This window comes from Miscanthus floridulus, chromosome 15 (genome assembly GCF_019320115.1).
Source record: "Miscanthus floridulus cultivar M001 chromosome 15, ASM1932011v1, whole genome shotgun sequence".
Classification (NCBI taxonomy): Eukaryota; Viridiplantae; Streptophyta; class Magnoliopsida; order Poales; family Poaceae; genus Miscanthus; species Miscanthus floridulus.
In genome coordinates, this window is record NC_089594.1 from 46,292,530 (window position 1) to 46,313,047 (window position 20,518).

Consider the following 20,518-nt stretch of genomic DNA (forward strand, 5'->3'; position numbering starts at 1 on the left):
ATATTCATACAAGAAATATACTCCTTATGTTGATAAGTGTTATCAACAATTTGTCCGGGGAAGAGATAATAATACGTGCCATGGAGTTAATACCGCATGCCTATCCTTGATTTGATGTTTGCAACATCAATCATTCGGGCGTGGAAGACCATACCAAAGAATATCCAGAAGTACTATCTGTGCGCGATGGAGGACAGCGCAAAAGGAATATATAGTCACTCTACTGTAGCCAGGACAATTATTCTCTGCCCAGCTGTCCAGACAACAGTAAAGGATGATAATTGAAGACGTCGATCGCTTCCTTAATCACGAAGGTGCCTCAGACGATGACTTCGCCTCGAAGGCTTCTTCAGATGATAAGGCTCGCTCATTCAGACGATAAGCATGAAGGACGCTCCCTCCATGCTATAAAGTGGGACGCCGGGCGCATTCATTCATCATCGAAACACCAGACCACCTTCGAAGAAAGCTCAGACACCGAAGACACACTCTCATCCACCACCCACTCCACCAACTCTCCACCCACACACATACACATGAAGACATGATCTCAGAAGCTCTCTGAGAATCATCCACCCGAATAGTAATACTCCACTACCTTTGTATTACTCCACCTTTGTAAATTAGAGAATAAAGGAGGTCCCCGTGATCATCCTGCGCTTGTAAGGTAATCCCTAAGGTTTGTGCTAAGTGCTTGGGGTTTCTCGAAAGGGAAAGCTGTATGTAAGCTTGCTCTGTGGAAATGAATTAAGCTTTTCCGTTTGAATCCCTGCCTTCTTTTAAGCTCGTTCATATAGGGCGACGTCTCTATGCTAGGGACCCTAGAGAAGAAACCTCTGCGTGTGTTGTTCTTGTGTTAGCCCTGATAGCGACGTTTGTAGAGAACCCTGTGTGCGCAGAGAAGTGTTCCCCTTGGGTGGAACTACCTGGAGAGACGATAGAGCCTGAGTCCTGTGTGTTCATGGCTAGGGATAGTAAGGGAGTAGACCGGGTTAGTCTAGTTCTGAAGCAAATTAGTGATGCATACGGTGAGTAACAAGTAGGACTGTCACAAGCATAGTACGCACGACCGACTGAATTTTTGGTCTCACCAGCCTGCAGAAGATCCTTAGAAATATTCCGCATAAGCATATTCACTAAGCACCAGATTAGCTAATCGCGAAAGCGACATATCAATTTTTATATTCACTAATCGCGCACTCGCTCATCCAGCGTGCATAAAATATTTGCTCGTGAAAGTGACGCTTGCCTGGAATAGTGAAGTGGTTGAGCCACTCCCGATGAGTGCTCGGGCACTGTTCATATCCCGAATTTAATAGTAAACACGAATTTAAATAGTGAAATCTAAATAGTGCTGTGAATAGTAACTCGAGAATTTTAAAATTTAAATCTTGAGTTTGAATAACCGGTGGCGTCCTATATATATATATATATATATATATATATATATATATATATATATATATATATATATATATATAAAACCTCTTGTTCATGAACCCTCTCACCCAATCACTAGTACATATAAGAGTTACTTTTCTGAGAGATCAATCAGATCTCTGCAATCGTCGTTAGATATTCTCCGTGTCTTTGGTCATTGCTCAGGGGCATGGCTCGGCCTTGGTCATCACTAGTTTTGCTTTTTGGTCTCATCGCCTTGGTGTTTGCTTGTGTTGCTCAAGCTTCGATCGTGGAGCACACCTTCAATGTAATTGACGAGTATAACATACCATGCTTGTACGAGATTAGGAAGAACTTCATTATTTGTTAGGTTCATTCATGCATGTATAGTCTGTGTAGTATACTAATCAGAACAAAAACTTTTTTTATTTACAGTAACCTCTCTCTTGATTTGGTTATATACACTAATAAATAGTCATTATATATGTAGCATCGCCAATCCAATCCGGTTAGGATGATTAATCACTAACTAATTCTGTTTTTTTTTTTTGGTTGTGCTACGACTTGTGTCAGGTCGGAAACCTTTCTATAAGCCAGCTTTGCCAGCCGCCAAGGATCATCACAGCGGCGAACGGGCAGCTCCCCGGCCTGGCCATCCATGCCCGCGAGGGAGACACTGGTTGTTCACCTCGTGAACCAGTCACCCTACAATATGACCATTCATTGGTAGGTACACTGTCAAGCTAGGCTACCGACTTTTCTCGCATCTATCAACACCACCATCTCTTTCGACTTTTTCACTATCGGCAATAGTATGATACCAGGAAGAAACCACCACTTCTCTTTATAGGAAGATAGAGATTCGTGGAAACCACTGCAATACTAAATGTGTCTCATGTGGCTGCAGGCACGGCATATTCCAGCGCGGCAGGCCGTGGGCGGACGGGCCGACGATGGTGACACAATGCCCCGTCCAGCCGGGCGGCAACTACACGTACCGCTTCAACATGACGGAGCAGGAGGGGACGCTATGGTGGCACGCTCACATCTCCTTCCTCCGCACCACCGTGTACGGCGCCCTGGTCCTCCGCCCCTGCGACGGCGCCGAGGCCTACCCGTTCCCCACCAATCCCGACAGGGAGGAGACCGTCATCCTCGGCGTGTGGTGGAACAACAATGTAACACCCCAGGTACCACGCAACCCTGGGATGCCACACATCTACACCATAGAATGTCGAAGTAGAAAAAAATTCGACAATATAAGCCAAGAAACGAGCACAACGCGGAAGCAACGACAGATAGATAGATAAATAAAGCGTGATACTCCACATAACAACTCTATCTTTATCAAACATGAGCAAGAGTACTCTACCATCTCTCAGACTTAGGAGAAAACATCTTAGCATTATGAGATCATGTAAAGGTGCAAGGTGTGCAACTAACCCTTTTCCCTCCATGCTATCTTCAAAGGACAACCTGTGGGGGGGGGGGGGGGGGGGGGGGGAACAAGGGTGAAATTGAATAATCTCAGCAAGCGAACTACTTTAACAAGCTATTTAAACCACATTAGATTAATTAATCATTTAGTATTGCAACAAGTATTAAAGGACAGCCCCGCATATCCACTTCCACCTCTAAGAATTAAGTGATCATGGCCTAAGAAACATAGCATTAGTTTGTAATGAGTTACCCCTGATGAATAATGTATGACCCATATAGAACAATAGAAAGTCACCCGCAAAAGCCATAATACATAGGTTACCATAACCGGGGAAATAAAATAGCATAAATGTATATTATATCCCATAACAAAATGAAATAGCATTTAAAGCAATTGAAGTGCTTACGAATGTGAGGAAGAAACTGTATATAATATCTCCACGAACCCATTAGCCGTACCATAACTCGACTCACTAGAAAGAAGGATCACTTGTCATATTAGTTACGATGCAACTCATTCAAACCAATATCTAAATATCCATACAGACCACATGTAGTATATCCAAAGTCCGATAAGCCATAGTACAATGTAAGACATAATTATTCATAGTATATCACAATATACTTCATCACATTCAACCTTCAAACCATACAGAAATGCATATAAATGCACACGAACTCCTGCCTTCATACCCATCATTTGTATGAAGCTTGCATCGTTATGCCCAATAAACGATGCTATATGCATATGCATGCATATGAACACCTGCCTTCATACCCAACAAGGTATGAAGCTGCATCGTTATGCCGATGCTGTACCGGTACGGTCGCGGCTATCAAGCGGCGACATAACTCCAAATGCCAATATACCATAATCCAAATTCATAATGCATATGCAATACAAATGCCATGTCTCTTGCCTTCATACCCAACAAGGTATGAAGCCACATCGTTATGACGATGCTGTACCGGTACGGTCGCAACCATAGGTTCGCGACATAACTCCAAATGCCATGCAATGCAATGTGATGCAATGCCACAAGGTAAATACCATCTCCAAAAGATCCAAATACCACATACCTCCTGATGAATAAGAGAATAAGATATGATATTCAATATAAAGAGATACATATAGAGCTCCTTCAACCTGAGTAGTATCAACCAGGATGAAATGATAGAACCTCATATATGCCAACCATTAGTAAGCTAATTATTAATACCGTGATATATATAGACCTCCTTCCTTTTAATAAATTAGGGTAGCATACAACCATTAACAAATCTTGATATAAGGAAAGACACCAATTCAATAATCTAAACCTCTCACATGTGTATCAAATCACAACGGACCTTTTACAAATAAAGAGGCACCCAAAATTCAGTTCTTATGTTTTAACACAACACCCCAAAGACTTATAGAAGATTAATCCTATCATTACTCACAAACCCAACATCCTTTTACTTAAACATGATAGCAACCAAGAGTCATAAAGCAGCGTAAATGCTACAGAGGCTTTCATACACCAAGATTAACATACCTCTGTAACAAACCCATTAGTTATTATGCCACTAAGGATTCTATGGACCTCAATTAGAGTAAAAGAACATGTCATAGGTTAGGTAACCAAGCATATGCCACATGTGCAATAATCTATCAACCTCAAGCATAATCTCAAACCATCATCTATAGAACACTTTATTTATCTATGAATCCATGTTAAAGTAGAAAGGAAAATACCGACCACATAGCTACATTAGTTAGCAATATCATATTCATCCCTCTTCCATTAATTATGAAAGTCATGTCTAACTGTTCCGATTATCACATATAAGTATGTGTGCTACATTATATAAGTGGAGGCAGTAAAATAGCATGTTAAAGTTGTAGCAACGCAACAGCTACGTTCACTTGCCTTTACCGACCATGTAGACATGGCATACACGCCTTGCGGCAACAACACCTGCTAAAACCACTTGTATATTAGCATAACCACTCCAAAAGACATTCACATATAGAACATAAAGTATTTATAAGTCCAAAATCCCCAACACCAAAGTCAACCGACAAACAATATTCCTTCTTGTCCTCCTCGATGAAGAGCAGTAGTGCTTCTCTTTTTCATATTTATTTTTATACAACAGATTAGGTGCCAAATAAATAGATATTTACAAACTACAGAGAATATGCTACAATTTTGGTAGCAAAACTAAAATTTTATGAGGCCTCTAAGGTTGCCTAAAATGTAATCCAAAACAGCTCTTCCTCATCTGCCTAACAGCTCGAGCATCAACATATAAAAATATATATCTCCTAAAATATGCATCCAAAAATTATGAATTTTTGCAGGCTGAAAGAACTTTTATCCCTCTACAAATGTCTCCTTAGTTAGAAGATCTAATTCGACCATTTACCATAAGAAAAACACCAATGAACAGGCCTCACTAAATCTGCCAGGAAAACTTGAACAGTCAACATAAACTGGCCATACCTCGAGTTATACTCCACCAAAAATTGCAATAAAATACAATTTGGAAAGCTGAATAAAATCTCTACAACATTCTAAAATATTGTAGAAACCAATTTGGTCCTTAACAGATCCAAAACTCATGACCTAGGTGAACTGCTATATCTGCCAAGAAGCAGCAGCCAAAACGTAGTTAAACTCCAATCCAACCCTTAGTCCTTTAATCCTCCACGCCCAGAACCTTCAAAAACACCTAATTACAGGGTATAAAGATGGATTCCACTCTTACCCAAGATTTCTCCATGAAAATCCGCAAGGGGAAGTTGGAGAGAACACCGATCTAGCACATCTCCATGATCCTCTCTTCCTCCTCAATCCATCTTCTGCTTCTTTTCTTGATTCTCGCTGAGATGGAGGAGATCTATGGAGGGAGAGGTGTTGTGGAGAGGGAAAAAAGCGTGCTGGGGAGAGGAGGCAGGAGAGGCGGCGCTGGGGGCCAGCCTCACGGGCAGGAGAAGGTGAGGGTTGGGGGGCGACCTGGGCCAAGGGAGGGGTGGGCTGGCTGGGCCTTGCCCTTTCTAGATTATTCTTTTTTTTTTTTTGATGTGTTACAGACAACGTCTACGACCTCGAGCAGACGGCGTTCCTCACCGGGTTCACGGCACGCAACGCGGACGCCTACACCATCAACGGCAAGCCGGGAGACTTGTACAACTGCTCCAGCGTGAACCGTACGGCTACCAAGCTAGCTAGCTCATATATTTTCTTTCCTTCAGTAAATCAACGTGCTTGGTGACGCTAATTTGCATGCGTACGGACGTGCAGAGACGTACAAGTTCCAGGTGCAGAGCAACGAGACGTACCTGCTCCGGATCATCAACGCCGCGCTCAACACGCCGCTCTTCTTCAAGGTGGCCAACCACAGCTTCACCGTGGTGGGCGCGGACGCGGCCTACACCACGCCGTACGAGACCGACGTGGTGATGATCGCGCCCGGGCAGACGGTGGACGCGCTCATGGTCGCCGGCGCCGCCGTCGGCCCCTATGACAGCGCCATCCCACAGGGGCCGCCTTTCAGTGAGACCACCGCGACTGCCATAGTCGAGTACGTCGGCTCTGAAGGCGAGGAGACGCCCGTGCTGCCGTCGCGGCCGGAGTACAACTACCCGGCCACAGCCTTCCGGTTCCTCTCCAACCTGACTGCTCTGGTGCTCCCGGGCAAGCCGACGGTGCCGCTGTCGGTGGACACCCGCATGTTCGTCACCGTGGGGCTCGGCGTCTCCGACTGCCAGCCGAGGCAGCTGCTGTGCAACCGGAGCACCACCGTGTTCTCCTCGAGCATGAACAACAACTCCTTCGTGCTGCCTGCCCCAGGCGCGGTCTCCATGCTCCTGGCCCACTACAGCAACGCGACGGCGGGCGTCTACACCCGCGACTTCCCCGACCTGCCGCCGGTCGTCTTCGACTACACCGCCACGCTGCAGTACACGCCCAAGTCGACCAAGGTGAAGACTCTCAGGTACAGCGAGACGGTGGAGATGGTGCTGCAGAACACGCGCCTGATCGCCAAGGAGAGCCACCCCATGCACCTCCACGGCTTCAACTTCTTCGTGCTCGCGCAGGGTTTCGGCAACTACGACGAGGCGACGGCGACGCCTCAGTTCAACCTCGTCAACCCGCAGGAGCGCAACACCGTTGCTGTCCCCACGGGCGGATGGGCTGTCGTCCTCTCTCTCTCTCTCTCTCTCTCTCTCTCTCTCTCTCTCTCTCTCTCTCTCTCTCTCTCTCTCTCTATATATATATATATATATATATATATATATATATATATATATATATATATATATATATATATATATATATATATACACACGTACTGTTCTATAGCTTGCCGTAGAATAAGTTATTCTGCTGCTACTTTGAGTTATAATAATTACTATACTAATTTACGAGATTATGATAACTTCCTCATAAGTGATTTACTATAGCATTTTGGTAAGTATCATCTTGAATTATAGTAACCTATGTATCGTAAATGTGTATTGCCATTATCATAAATTGGTATAAATATTATCGTAAATTAAGGTGGTCATAGAATAAGTTATTCTATGGCTAGCTGTAGAATAGCCTTACCGTGTGTGTATATATATATATATATATATATATATATATATATATATATATATATATATATATATATATATATATATATATATATACCCAATTACCCACGTATACTGTTATATCCACCGCAGCTTTTTTTTTTCTTTTTTTTTCAAATGATATCAGATGTCATTGTTTTGCATCTATTGGAGTTAGTGTAATTAGGACTCAAATTTTGTACTGTTTTATTTGCAGGGATGTGGTTGATGCACTGCCACTTCGAAGCCCATCTTGATCTGGGGCTGGGGATGGTGTTTGAGGTACAGGACGGGCCGACGGCGGAAACGTCGGTGCCGCCACCTCCAGCAGACCTACCACAGTGCTATGTGCTAACCATCGTCGACAACCAACCGTGATTGTTTGAATTGACCAATTGCGTGCGGAGATAGATGGATTTGTCAACAGAAAAAAATCAGGAGCTTGGCGTGCTATACGGTGGGATTTTAACATTGTTGTCTGTTATATATGTTGTGCTACTGGTAGTTGCATACTTGCATAGATATGATTGTTTATGTTTGGCGCATAAATAAATGGCTATGTCAGTGAGTGAGAAGCTCTTGGACAAATGGACGGTTTGTTCGCTTGGTCGTAAACGATCGTGGATCATAAGACATAATAATATTTTTCTTTTACACCAAATCAGTCAGCAGTAATAATCAGCCGAAATGAACAGTCTCCGTATGTTTCAGTAATCACATTTGATTAAACTCCTATTTATTTACTTATTATTCGCCTGGGCCTGGCCATATTTCATATAGTCGCACAAAGCACAGTAGAGCGTTGTGGGCTCCATTTCATAACTATTCCTAATCTGATCGTATGTTTAATTACTTTATTTAATATATCATACTATCAAATATATCAGTATGTTGTAACAGAACATTCGGCTTGTTTCGAGGTTACCCTAGATATTTAGCGATCACGTCATGCATTTTAATTAGGAAGGGAATTGAACTCTGTAGTTTGTCTGGACATGCGCCGCCCTAATTCGTATAGGTATGGGAGGCTTAAAGATTTACTAATGATCATGGTCAGCATCTAGCAAGAAAATGGATGCGTGTTAGTGCTGTGGGTTATGACTTTCAAACCCTTCTATGCCTTTGATACCACCTAACACACTAATAGACCCCGCTCTTGACTCACATCGGATTCAATCGATTGCTTTCCGCATTTCTAGCCATGTTTCAGACCTATCCTTACGTTCTTTATGGAGTAGTTGGTTGTTTATGTGTTCCAATTTATTTTAGGATTAGACTCCGCACTACGTCCAAACACTTTATTCATACGAGTACGGGAGAGTCATGGAAATACTTTGTATTCCAATTTGTTTTTTATCAGACTCTGCACTATTGGTAGACACGCGCTACTACTTTAACTTGTACATGCACGAGAGAGATTACTGAGTCTGTCCGATATGAAGGATGAAAAAACTTTTTCCTCTTTAATATAATATTAGGGAGGATAGATTTATAGGATCATGGATAACATGTATAAGTTTTCCTTTTTGTGAATTAACTAATCGTTCATCCTATTGTCGCTGAGGGTCAAGCCCTAAGGAAACAATAAACCTGACTGGATTGATTTAGCCATGACGAACATATAACATTGCTGACTTGATGCTGATGGTACAAATAGTTAATGACGACATGAGTACGCAATCCCTGACGTAGTTGAACAATATTGAGGGTCGAAGAACTCACCGACCTGACTTTTGGGCATGTGAAGAAAATTTCTTGAGCGACAGGTTAGGTAAACACCTGTTGGCATAACGATTTGGATGGACACTCAGTGTTGAAAACCTCAAAAGCTTTGTGTGCTCCCATCACGTGGTGGACAATATATACAGTGCCTCTTAGCACTGCTATACAAATGATTTTTAGGCAACGGAGACATTCTTTAATAGAGGCGGCTCTATCAAAATATGACTTTCAAATTGGTTTCCGAGCTAGCCCGCCTCTAGAAACGATTTTTAGAGATGGATATGATTCATAACCATCTCTAAAAATGCCCCTATGTTTAGAGGCAGATGGATCTAGAGCCATTTCTAGAAATAGATTTTTAGAGGTAGGTGGTTCTATAGTAAAATTTATAATTTTTTCAAATAAAGTTGAATAAAGACAAACTTTATATCAAAGTTGTATATCTCGAAGATATCTGCAACTTTGTAGTTCACAACGTTTTCATTTGAAGTCATTTAAATCCCACATATTTTGATTGAATTTTTTGGATTTTTAATTCATTTTTTTGAATGTTTCAAATGATCTCAGATGGAAAAATGACTAAAACCAAAGTTATAGATTAAAAAAGGTCTAAAGCATTGTAGCTAAGTACCTTTTTATTGGAAAATAATCCATGGCCCCAAAATTCAATTTGAAGTCCTCCTATGTTGAAATTCAAAATTTTCAAACGACCTATAATGGAAAAACAACAAAAACAAAAGTTTTAGAATCTCAAAGTGCCGCACCAAGGATCAGTTTCAATGGCTTGTGCAGTAGCATAGTGTTGGATTGTTTCATGGTCCTTCTTGAAGTTGGATCTTTCTTCAATTTTCTTCATCAAGCGGTCCATTTTGGCGGAGGGCATGTCCACCTCGCTTATGGTGTGCATCCCTCGCTTCTTGGGTTGGAGACGTTCGTTGTTCCACCCTTGATTAGAAACCATCTTTTCGGTGAGTTTCATTGCTTCCCTCATATTGAGTGAGAATAATGCTCCCCCAGAGGCAACATCAAGGTGATGGTTGACGATAGTTATTGTAACACCCTAAAATTTTCATGGTTTTAAAATAGGAGAAAAAAATTAATTATGTATTTTGTGAGCATTGAAATCTAGAGGAATAATAATTTTGTTAAAATTTAAAATCAAATATAGGTTCACACCCCTGATGAATAATGTATGACCCATATAGAACAATAGAAAGTCACCCGCAAAAGCCATAATACATAGGTTACCATAACCGGGGAAATAAAATAGCATAAATGTATATCATATCCCATAACAAAATGAAATAGCATTTAAAGCAATTGAAGTGCTTACGAATGTGAGGAAGAAACTGTATATAATATCTCCACGAACCCATTAGCCGTACCATAACTCGACTCACTAGAAAGAAGGATCACTTGTCATATTAGTTACGATGCAACTCATTCAAACCAATATCTAAATATCCATACAGACCACATGTAGTATATCCAAAGTCCGATAAGCCATAGTACAATGTAAGACATAATTATTCATAGTATATCACAATATACTTCATCACATTCAACCTTCAAACCATACAGAAATGCATATAAATGCACACGAACTCCTGCCTTCATACCCATCATTTGTATGAAGCTTGCATCGTTATGCCCAATAAACGATGCTATATGCATATGCATGCATATGAACACCTGCCTTCATACCCAACAAGGTATGAAGCTGCATCGTTATGACGATGCTGTACCGGTACGGTCGCGGCTATCAAGCGGTGACATAACTCCAAATGCCAATATACCATAATCCAAATTCATAATGCATATGCAATACAAATGCCATGTCTCTTGCCTTCATACCCAACAAGGTATGAAGCCACATCGTTATGACGATGCTGTACCGGTACGGTCGCAACCATAGGTTCGCGACATAACTCCAAATGCCATGCAATGCAATGTGATGCAATGCCACAAGGTAAATACCATCTCCAAAAGATCCAAATACCACATACCTCCTGATGAATAAGAGAATAAGACATGATATTCAATATAAAGAGATACATATAGAGCTCCTTCAACCTGAGTAGTATCAACCAGGATGAAATGATAGAACCTCATATATGCCAACCATTAGTAAGCTAATTATTAATACCGTGATATATATAGACCTCCTTCCTTTTAATAAATTAGGGTAGCATACAACCATTAACAAATCTTGATATAAGGAAAGACACCAATTCAATAATCTAAACCTCTCACATGTGTATCAAATCACAACGGACCTTTTACAAATAAAGAGGCACCCAAAATTCAGTTCTTATGTTTTAACACAACACCCCAAAGACTTATAGAAGATTAATCCTATCATTACTCACAAACCCAACATCCTTTTACTTAAACATGATAGCAACCAAGAGTCATAAAGCAGCGTAAATGCTACAGAGGCTTTCATACACCAAGATTAACATACCTCTGTAACAAACCCATTAGTTATTATGCCACTAAGGATTCTATGGACCTCAATTAGAGTAAAAGAACATGTCATAGGTTAGGTAACCAAGCATATGCCACATGTGCAATAATCTATCAACCTCAAGCATAATCTCAAACCATCATCTATAGAACACTTTATTTATCTATGAATCCATGTTAAAGTAGAAAGGAAAATACCGACCACATAGCTACATTAGTTAGCAATATCATATTCATCCCTCTTCCATTAATTATGAAAGTCATGTCTAACTGTTCCGATTATCACATATAAGTATGTGTGCTACATTATATAAGTGGAGGCAGTAAAATAGCATGTTAAAGTTGTAGCAACGCAACAGCTACGTTCACTTGCCTTTACCGACCATGTAGACATGGCATACACGCCTTGCGGCAACAACACCTGCTAAAACCACTTGTATATTAGCATAACCACTCCAAAAGACATTCACATATAGAACATAAAGTATTTATAAGTCCAAAATCCCCAACACCAAAGTCAACCGACAAACAATATTCCTTCTTGTCCTCCTCGATGAAGAGCAGTAGTGCTTCTCTTTTTCATATTTATTTTTATACAACAGATTAGGTGCCAAATAAATAGATATTTACAAACTACAGAGAATATGCTACAATTTTGGTAGCAAAACTAAAATTTTATGAGGCCTCTAAGGTTGCCTAAAATGTAATCCAAAACAGCTCTTCCTCATCTGCCTAACAGCTCGAGCATCAACATATAAAAATATATATCTCCTAAAATATGCATCCAAAAATTATGAATTTTTGCAGGCTGAAAGAACTTTTATCCCTCTACAAATGTCTCCTTAGTTAGAAGATCTAATTCGACCATTTACCATAAGAAAAACACCAATGAACAGGCCTCACTAAATCTGCCAGGAAAACTTGAACAGTCAACATAAACTGGCCATACCTCGAGTTATACTCCACCAAAAATTGCAATAAAATACAATTTGGAAAGCTGAATAAAATCTCTACAACATTCTAAAATATTGTAGAAACCAATTTGGTCCTTAACAGATCCAAAACTCATGACCTAGGTGAACTGCTATATCTGCCAAGAAGCAGCAGCCAAAACGTAGTTAAACTCCAATCCAACCCTTAGTCCTTTAATCCTCCACGCCCAGAACCTTCAAAAACACCTAATTACAGGGTATAAAGATGGATTCCACTCTTACCCAAGATTTCTCCATGAAAATCCGCAAGGGGAAGTTGGAGAGAACACCGATCTAGCACATCTCCATGATCCTCTCTTCCTCCTCAATCCATCTTCTGCTTCTTTTCTTGATTCTCGCTGAGATGGAGGAGATCTATGGAGTGAGAGGTGTTGTGGAGAGGGAAAAAAAGCGTGCTGGGGAGAGGAGGCAGGAGAGGCGGCGCTGGGGGCCAGCCTCACGGGCAGGAGAAGGTGAGGGTTGGGGGGCGACCTGGGCCAAGGGAGGGGTGGGCTGGCTGGGCCTTGCCCTTTCTAGATTATTCTTTTTTTTTTTTTGATGTGTTACAGACAACGTCTACGACCTCGAGCAGACGCCGTTCCTCACCGGGTTCACGGCACGCAACGCGGACGCCTACACCATCAACGGCAAGCCGGGAGACTTGTACAACTGCTCCAGCGTGAACCGTACGGCTACCAAGCTAGCTAGCTCATATATTTTCTTTCCTTCAGTAAATCAACGTGCTTGGTGACGCTAATTTGCATGCGTACGGACGTGCAGAGACGTACAAGTTCCAGGTGCAGAGCAACGAGACGTACCTGCTCCGGATCATCAACGCCGCGCTCAACACGCCGCTCTTCTTCAAGGTGGCCAACCACAGCTTCACCGTGGTGGGCGCGGACGCGGCCTACACCACGCCGTACGAGACCGACGTGGTGATGATCGCGCCCGGGCAGACGGTGGACGCGCTCATGGTCGCCGGCGCCGCCGTCGGCCCCTATGACAGCGCCATCCCACAGGGGCCGCCTTTCAGTGAGACCACCGCGACTGCCATAGTCGAGTACGTCGGCTCTGAAGGCGAGGAGACGCCCGTGCTGCCGTCGCGGCCGGAGTACAACTACCCGGCCACAGCCTTCCGGTTCCTCTCCAACCTGACTGCTCTGGTGCTCCCGGGCAAGCCGACGGTGCCGCTGTCGGTGGACACCCGCATGTTCGTCACCGTGGGGCTCGGCGTCTCCGACTGCCAGCCGAGGCAGCTGCTGTGCAACCGGAGCACCACCGTGTTCTCCTCGAGCATGAACAACAACTCCTTCGTGCTGCCTGCCCCAGGCGCGGTCTCCATGCTCCTGGCCCACTACAGCAACGCGACGGCGGGCGTCTACACCCGCGACTTCCCCGACCTGCCGCCGGTCGTCTTCGACTACACCGCCACGCTGCAGTACACGCCCAAGTCGACCAAGGTGAAGACTCTCAGGTACAGCGAGACGGTGGAGATGGTGCTGCAGAACACGCGCCTGATCGCCAAGGAGAGCCACCCCATGCACCTCCACGGCTTCAACTTCTTCGTGCTCGCGCAGGGTTTCGGTAACTACGACGAGGCGACGGCGACGCCTCAGTTCAACCTCGTCAACCCGCAGGAGCGCAACACCGTTGCTGTCCCCACGGGCGGATGGGCTGTCATCCGCTTCCTGCCAAACAACCCGCGCGCGCGGGTGTGTGTGTGTGTGTGGTGTGTGTCTCTCTCTCTCTCTCTCTCTCTCTCTCTCTCTCTCTCTCTCTCTCTCTCTCTCTCTCTCTCTCTCTCTCTCTCTCTCTCTCTCTCTATATATATATATATATATATATATATATATATATATATATATATATATATATATATATATATATATATATATATACCCAATTACCCACGTATACTGTTATATCCACCGCAGCTTTTTTTTTCTTTTTTTTTCAAATGATATCAGATGTCATTGTTTTGCATCTATTGGAGTTAGTGTAATTAGGACTCAAATTTTGTACTGTTTTATTTGCAGGGATGTGGTTGATGCACTGCCACTTCGAAGCCCATCTTGATCTGGGGCTGGGGATGGTGTTTGAGGTACAGGACGGGCCGACGGCGGAAACGTCGGTGCCGCCACCTCCAGCAGACCTACCACAGTGCTATGTGCTAACCATCGTCGACAACCAACCGTGATTGTTTGAATTGACCAATTGCGTGCGGAGATAGATGGATTTGTCAACAGAAAAAAATCAGGAGCTTGGCGTGCTATACGGTGGGATTTTAACATTGTTGTCTGTTATATATGTTGTGCTACTGGTAGTTGCATACTTGCATAGATATGATTGTTTATGTTTGGCGCATAAATAAATGGCTATGTCAGTGAGTGAGAAGCTCTTGGACAAATGGACGGTTTGTTCGCTTGGTCGTAAACGATCGTGGATCATAAGACATAATAATATTTTTCTTTTACACCAAATCAGTCAGCAGTAATAATCAGCCGAAACGAACAGTCTCTGTATGTTTCAGTAATCACATTTGATTAAACTCCTATTTATTTACTTATTATTCGCCTGGGCCTGGCCATATTTCATATAGTCGCACAAAGCACAGTAGAACGTTGTGGGCTCCATTTCAGAACTATCTGATATTTAACTATTCCTAATCTGATCGTATGTTTAATTACTTTATTTAATATATCATACTATCAAATATATCAGTATGTTGTAACAGAACATTCGGCTTGTTTCGAGGTTACCCTAGATATTTAGCGATCACGTCATGCATTTTAATTAGGAAGGGAATTGAACTCTGTAGTTTGTCTGGACATGCGCCGCCCTAATTCGTATAGGTATGGGAGGCTTAAAGATTTACTAATGATCATGGTCAGCATCTAGCAAGAAAATGGATGCGTGTTAGTGCTGTGGGTTATGACTTTCAAACCCTTCTATGCCTTTGATACCACCTAACACACTAATAGACCCCGCTCTTGACTCACATCGGATTCAATCGATTGCTTTCCGCATTTCTAGCCATGTTTCAGACCTATCCTTACGTTCTTTATGGAGTAGTTGGTTGTTTATGTGTTCCAATTTATTTTAGGATTAGACTCCGCACTACGTCCAAACACTTTATTCATACGAGTACGGGAGAGTCATGGAAATACTTTGTATTCCAATTTGTTTTTTATCAGACTCTGCACTATTGGTAGACACGCGCTACTACTTTAACTTGTACATGCACGAGAGAGATTACTGAGTCTGTCCGATATGAAGGATGAAAAAACTTTTTCCTCTTTAATATAATATTAGGGAGGATAGATTTATAGGATCATGGATAACATGTATAAGTTTTCCTTTTTGTGAATTAACTAATCGTTCATCCTATTGTCGCTGAGGGTCAAGCCCTAAGGAAACAATAAACCTGACTGGATTGATTTAGCCATGACGAACATATAACATTGCTGACTTGATGCTGATGGTACAAATAGTTAATGACGACATGAGTACGCAATCCCTGACGTAGTTGAACAATATTGAGGGTCGAAGAACTCACCGACCTGACTTTTGGGCATGTGAAGAAAATTTCTTGAGCGACAGGTTAGGTAAACACCTGTTGGCATAACGATTTGGATGGACACTCAGTGTTGAAAACCTCAAAAGCTTTGTGTGCTCCCATCACGTGGTGGACAATATATACAGTGCCTCTTAGCACTGCTATACAAATGATTTTTAGGCAACGGAGACATTCTTTAACAGAGGCGGCTCTATCAAAATATGACTTTCAAATTGGTTTCCGAGCTAGCCCGCCTCTAGAAACGATTTTTAGAGATGGATATGATTCATAACCATCTCTAAAAATGCCCCTATGTTTAGAGGCAGATGGATCTAGAGCCATTTCTATAAATAGATTTTTAGAGGTAGGTGGTTCTATAGTAAAATTTATAACTTTTTCAAATAAAGTTGAATAAAGACAAACTTTATATCAAAGTTGTATATCTCGAAGATATCTGCAACTTTGTAGTTCACAACGTTTTCATTTGAAGTCATTTAAATCCCACATATTTTGATTGAATTTTTTGGATTTTTAATTCATTTTTTTGAATGTTTCAAATGATCTCAGATGGAAAAATGACTAAAACCAAAGTTATAGATCTAAAAAAGGTCTAAAGCATTGTAGCTAAGTACCTTTTTATTGGAAAATAATCCATGGCCCCAAAATTCAATTTGAAGTCCTCCTATGTTGAAATTCAAAATTTTCAAACGACCTCTAATGGAAAAACAACAAAAACAAAAGTTTTAGAATCTCAAAGTGCCGCACCAAGGATCAGTTTCAATGGCTTGTGCAGTAGCATAGTGTTGGATTGTTTCATGGTCCTTCTTGAAGTTGGATCTTTCTTCAATTTTCTTCATCAAGCGGTCCATTTTGGCGGAGGGCATGTCCACCTCGCTTATGGTGTGCATCCCTCGCTTCTTGGGTTGGAGACGTTCATTGTTCCACCCTTGATTAGAAACCATCTTTTCGGTGAGTTTCATTGCTTCCCTCATATTGAGTGAGAATAATGCTCCCCCAGAGGCAACATCAAGGTGATGGTTGACGATAGTTATTGTAACACCCTAAAATTTTCATGGTTTTAAAATAGGAGAAAAAAATTAATTATGTATTTTGTGAGCATTGAAATCTAGAGGAATAATAATTTTGTTAAAATTTAAAATCAAATATAGGTTCACATACATGTTTATGCATTCATGTTGCTGCATATTATATTTGTATTGAGTGGTTTGAAATCAGATTTCAAATTGATTTGATTTTGCATTCCAAATTTATTTGGAAATTAGTTTAGAAAATAGAAAAGGGCTTTATTCTTCCCTTCCCTGTATTTGGCCCGCTTGGCCACTTCTGCTCCCGGCGGCCCATCCCGGCCTCTCTCTCTCGCGTAGGCCTGCTCCGCCCGCGACCCACGCCTTCCTTTCCCCTCTCCCACGGCCTAGCTGGTCGGCCCAGCATCGCGCCGCGCCTCTTCTCCCTCTCTCTCATTGGCTGACCGGCCCCGCGCCCTGTATCGCTGACAACCTGGCCCCATTTGTCATTGCCTACCTCATGAGCGTGTCCGCATCGGACACTGCGCCGGTGATTCCACGCCACGCTGTTTCCCTTCCTTGCCTTGCGCCCCACGATGCTACCAGCCTTAAATAGCAGCCCCACCGTGCCGCCTCCCCTCAAATTGCCTAAGCTGCTTCGCCTCGAGCTTGCATCATGCCGCGTCACGCCAACCCTAGCGCCGCTGCCATCACCATCCACCGAGCCAAGCACCGTTCTTCTTCCATGCCTCCACCGCCGTCACTAGCTACCTTGGTGAGTTCAACTTGCTTTCCTCTATCCTTTGGTGTCTCCGGCTCGTGAGTTCATGGCCCGTAGGCTTAGATCTGACTGCGTCGCCCGCTCCGGCCATCGCGTCGCCACAGACTAGCTCACCGCCAGTCACTTTTCCATCCCGAACCAATCCCAGCCGCCCAAGTCTAATCCAACGGCCTAAATTTGATGACACCAGTTCGGCCGGAGTATTTGCAAAAAGGGACTTATAACTATTTAGATCTCAACCCGCCGTCCCTGGTTTCTTTCAAAAGGACCCCTATCTTTTATTTTAATAATGCCCGCAGTCCTCGACAGATTTAAAAATCAGGTTTTATTTATTTTAATTCAAAAATAAAGTTTCCATTATTTATAGAACTGCCACTACCTTCTGTAGGCCATAAAATCTCCGTTTTAACTCTGATTTGATCCGTTCAACTTATGTTAGGTTCGTAATTCCATAATCTATATGTTCGTAGTACTGTTAAGTATGTTTTCAATTATGAAAATATGAGGTTAGATTTAACCTATTATTTTACTAAAGGAAATCTTGTTTAAATCATAACTTCTTCGTTTTAGCTCCGATTTTTGTGATCTTCGCGTCTGTGTGTTCGTAATGAGACATAGATTCGTTTTACAAACTTTTTATCTTGGTTGGTGTACTATTCTAATCTATAGCTTTTGTTTGCTATGCATGATTGCTTCTAGATGCTTGTATGTTGCTGTGATTATCGAGTATAGACAGTGAGCAATTCTGTAACAGAACCGACCAATTATACGAGATTAAGTAAGGAAATCTTCTGCCGAAGCAGATAATTTAGCAAACTTAAGCCCGTATAACCCGGTAGTCCGTGAAACCACGAAGGATTTCAAACCAATCGACATACAAACCAAGATCGTATGAGTTTAGCAATTACTGTCACATGTTACATAAAGTTTGCAATGACAGTTGGATCCATCAGGGTTTAGAACATAAAGTTATTACAAACCAAGTTCAAACTGAAATAGCGGAAGCAATTAGTTTTAAAGCCACACACACACTTTTGGTTCAGATACAGTGCTAGTAGGTAGTCATCTCCAACAAAAGCATCAGATGAGAGGTACGGAGTGACCATTGCCCTTGGTCCTAGTTGTCACCCATCGCCGGGTACAGGCAGTGAATGCAATAGCCGTAGTACATTTGACCATCTGCAACAACAATGAGAACAACGCCCTGAGTACGAGAAGGTACTCAGCTAAACTTACCTGTCTTAAACCAAAATAAAGCGACGCCAAGGATTATGCAAGGCTTTCTGTAGTGGGACTAGCTGACTCATTTGTGAAAAGCATAAGCTATCATGGAGAAACCATTTTAAGTACTTTGCATTATCTTTATTATGATCTATCCATCTAGGTAAGCACCTATACTATAGCAATCACTTGATTAACCAATAACATCCAGTTACCAACTTAGATTTAGCATATCCCATACCATCCAGATAACCATCAGTGTTCCATCATAATTACTACGATGCTGTAGCTCGAGTCAAGTGCTCACTATCCAGGAGCGATGGCGATTCAAATCGATTCCTAACCAGCTGGTGATTTATTCCTCACACAAACCACACTCACCGATCAAGTGAGCTACAGATCACTAATGACACTTTCCAAGTAGCCGTGGGATAACTAGTCATGGACCGCACTACCCAGGGACCGCCCGATAGCCAGGACGCACCTTGGGCTCACTCTTCGCGTCCCTGTCATACCCCCTTCAGCACTAGTCTACCAATCCGAGTTTATCCTAGCTCAAATAGTGTCACTAGCTTCGCGGTCGAAAGGTACTTTATTTGGCCAGCTAAATGTGAGGCATGCGTTCAACATGACAAGAGGGACGAGCAACGATCTGTCCTTAATCGACACAGACGAAAGACTAACATCACCCCAGAACCCTGTTTGGTTGCCTCCAACTTTTCCGTTCGGTCTCCAATTATCCATCACACATGGTTAATTCCAGAATATCATTCTTTTCATAGCTGAATTCTTCCAGTAACCACCTATAAATGTAGGTGACCGGAAATCACCGATCGCTATCGGTCTAAGCAAGGCTAAGCAGTTATTTGATCCTGACCTAACAGGGTAAAAAGGTAATAGGGTAGGCAAGGATAGTAATAAATGCATCAACGGTTTCAATCAAATCCTACAACTTAATGCAACAATATATAAACTCATATATAGAAAGAATTGCTTTTATAAAGTAGGAGACTTAGAATGCTCCGAGGCTTGCCTCGTTCGAACGAACTAGGTTGATGATCCACGCACTCGGGCAAGTCCTCTCCTTGCTCCTCTTCCTCTAGCACCTCCTGTGCCTAGATTTCTTATGGATCTATCCCGGTCTGCTCTTCCTGAACTGCTACTAGCAACTCCTCCTGTGATCCTGTATGATGCAGATGTATAAGTGCTCATGTATAGGTGCATCAGAAGAGATGACATGTAATGATCATGATGCATGGAATGTAGATGAACATGTTTAACTTTATTGGACATAGTAGAAGTAAAGCTCTTCTACAAGGTAGCCAACAT

General features: G+C 42.4%; 1 protein-coding gene and 1 pseudogene across 1 annotated transcript; both read left to right on the plus strand.

Annotated features, from left to right (window-relative positions):
• Positions 1 to 1,465: 1,465 nt before the first annotated feature.
• On the plus strand, positions 1,466 to 7,830 carry LOC136507929 (laccase-25-like; annotated as a pseudogene).
• A 5,335-nt stretch (positions 7,831 to 13,165) lies between these two features.
• LOC136507458 (laccase-25-like) lies at positions 13,166 to 14,808 on the plus strand (the record flags this gene model as incomplete). The annotated part of the gene is made up of 3 exons (XM_066502174.1): positions 13,166 to 13,292; positions 13,387 to 14,310; positions 14,643 to 14,808. Coding segments are annotated over 3 exons (1,212 nt in total), but the record flags the coding sequence as incomplete, so codon positions are not given.
• Between the last annotated feature and the right edge of the window lie 5,710 nt (positions 14,809 to 20,518).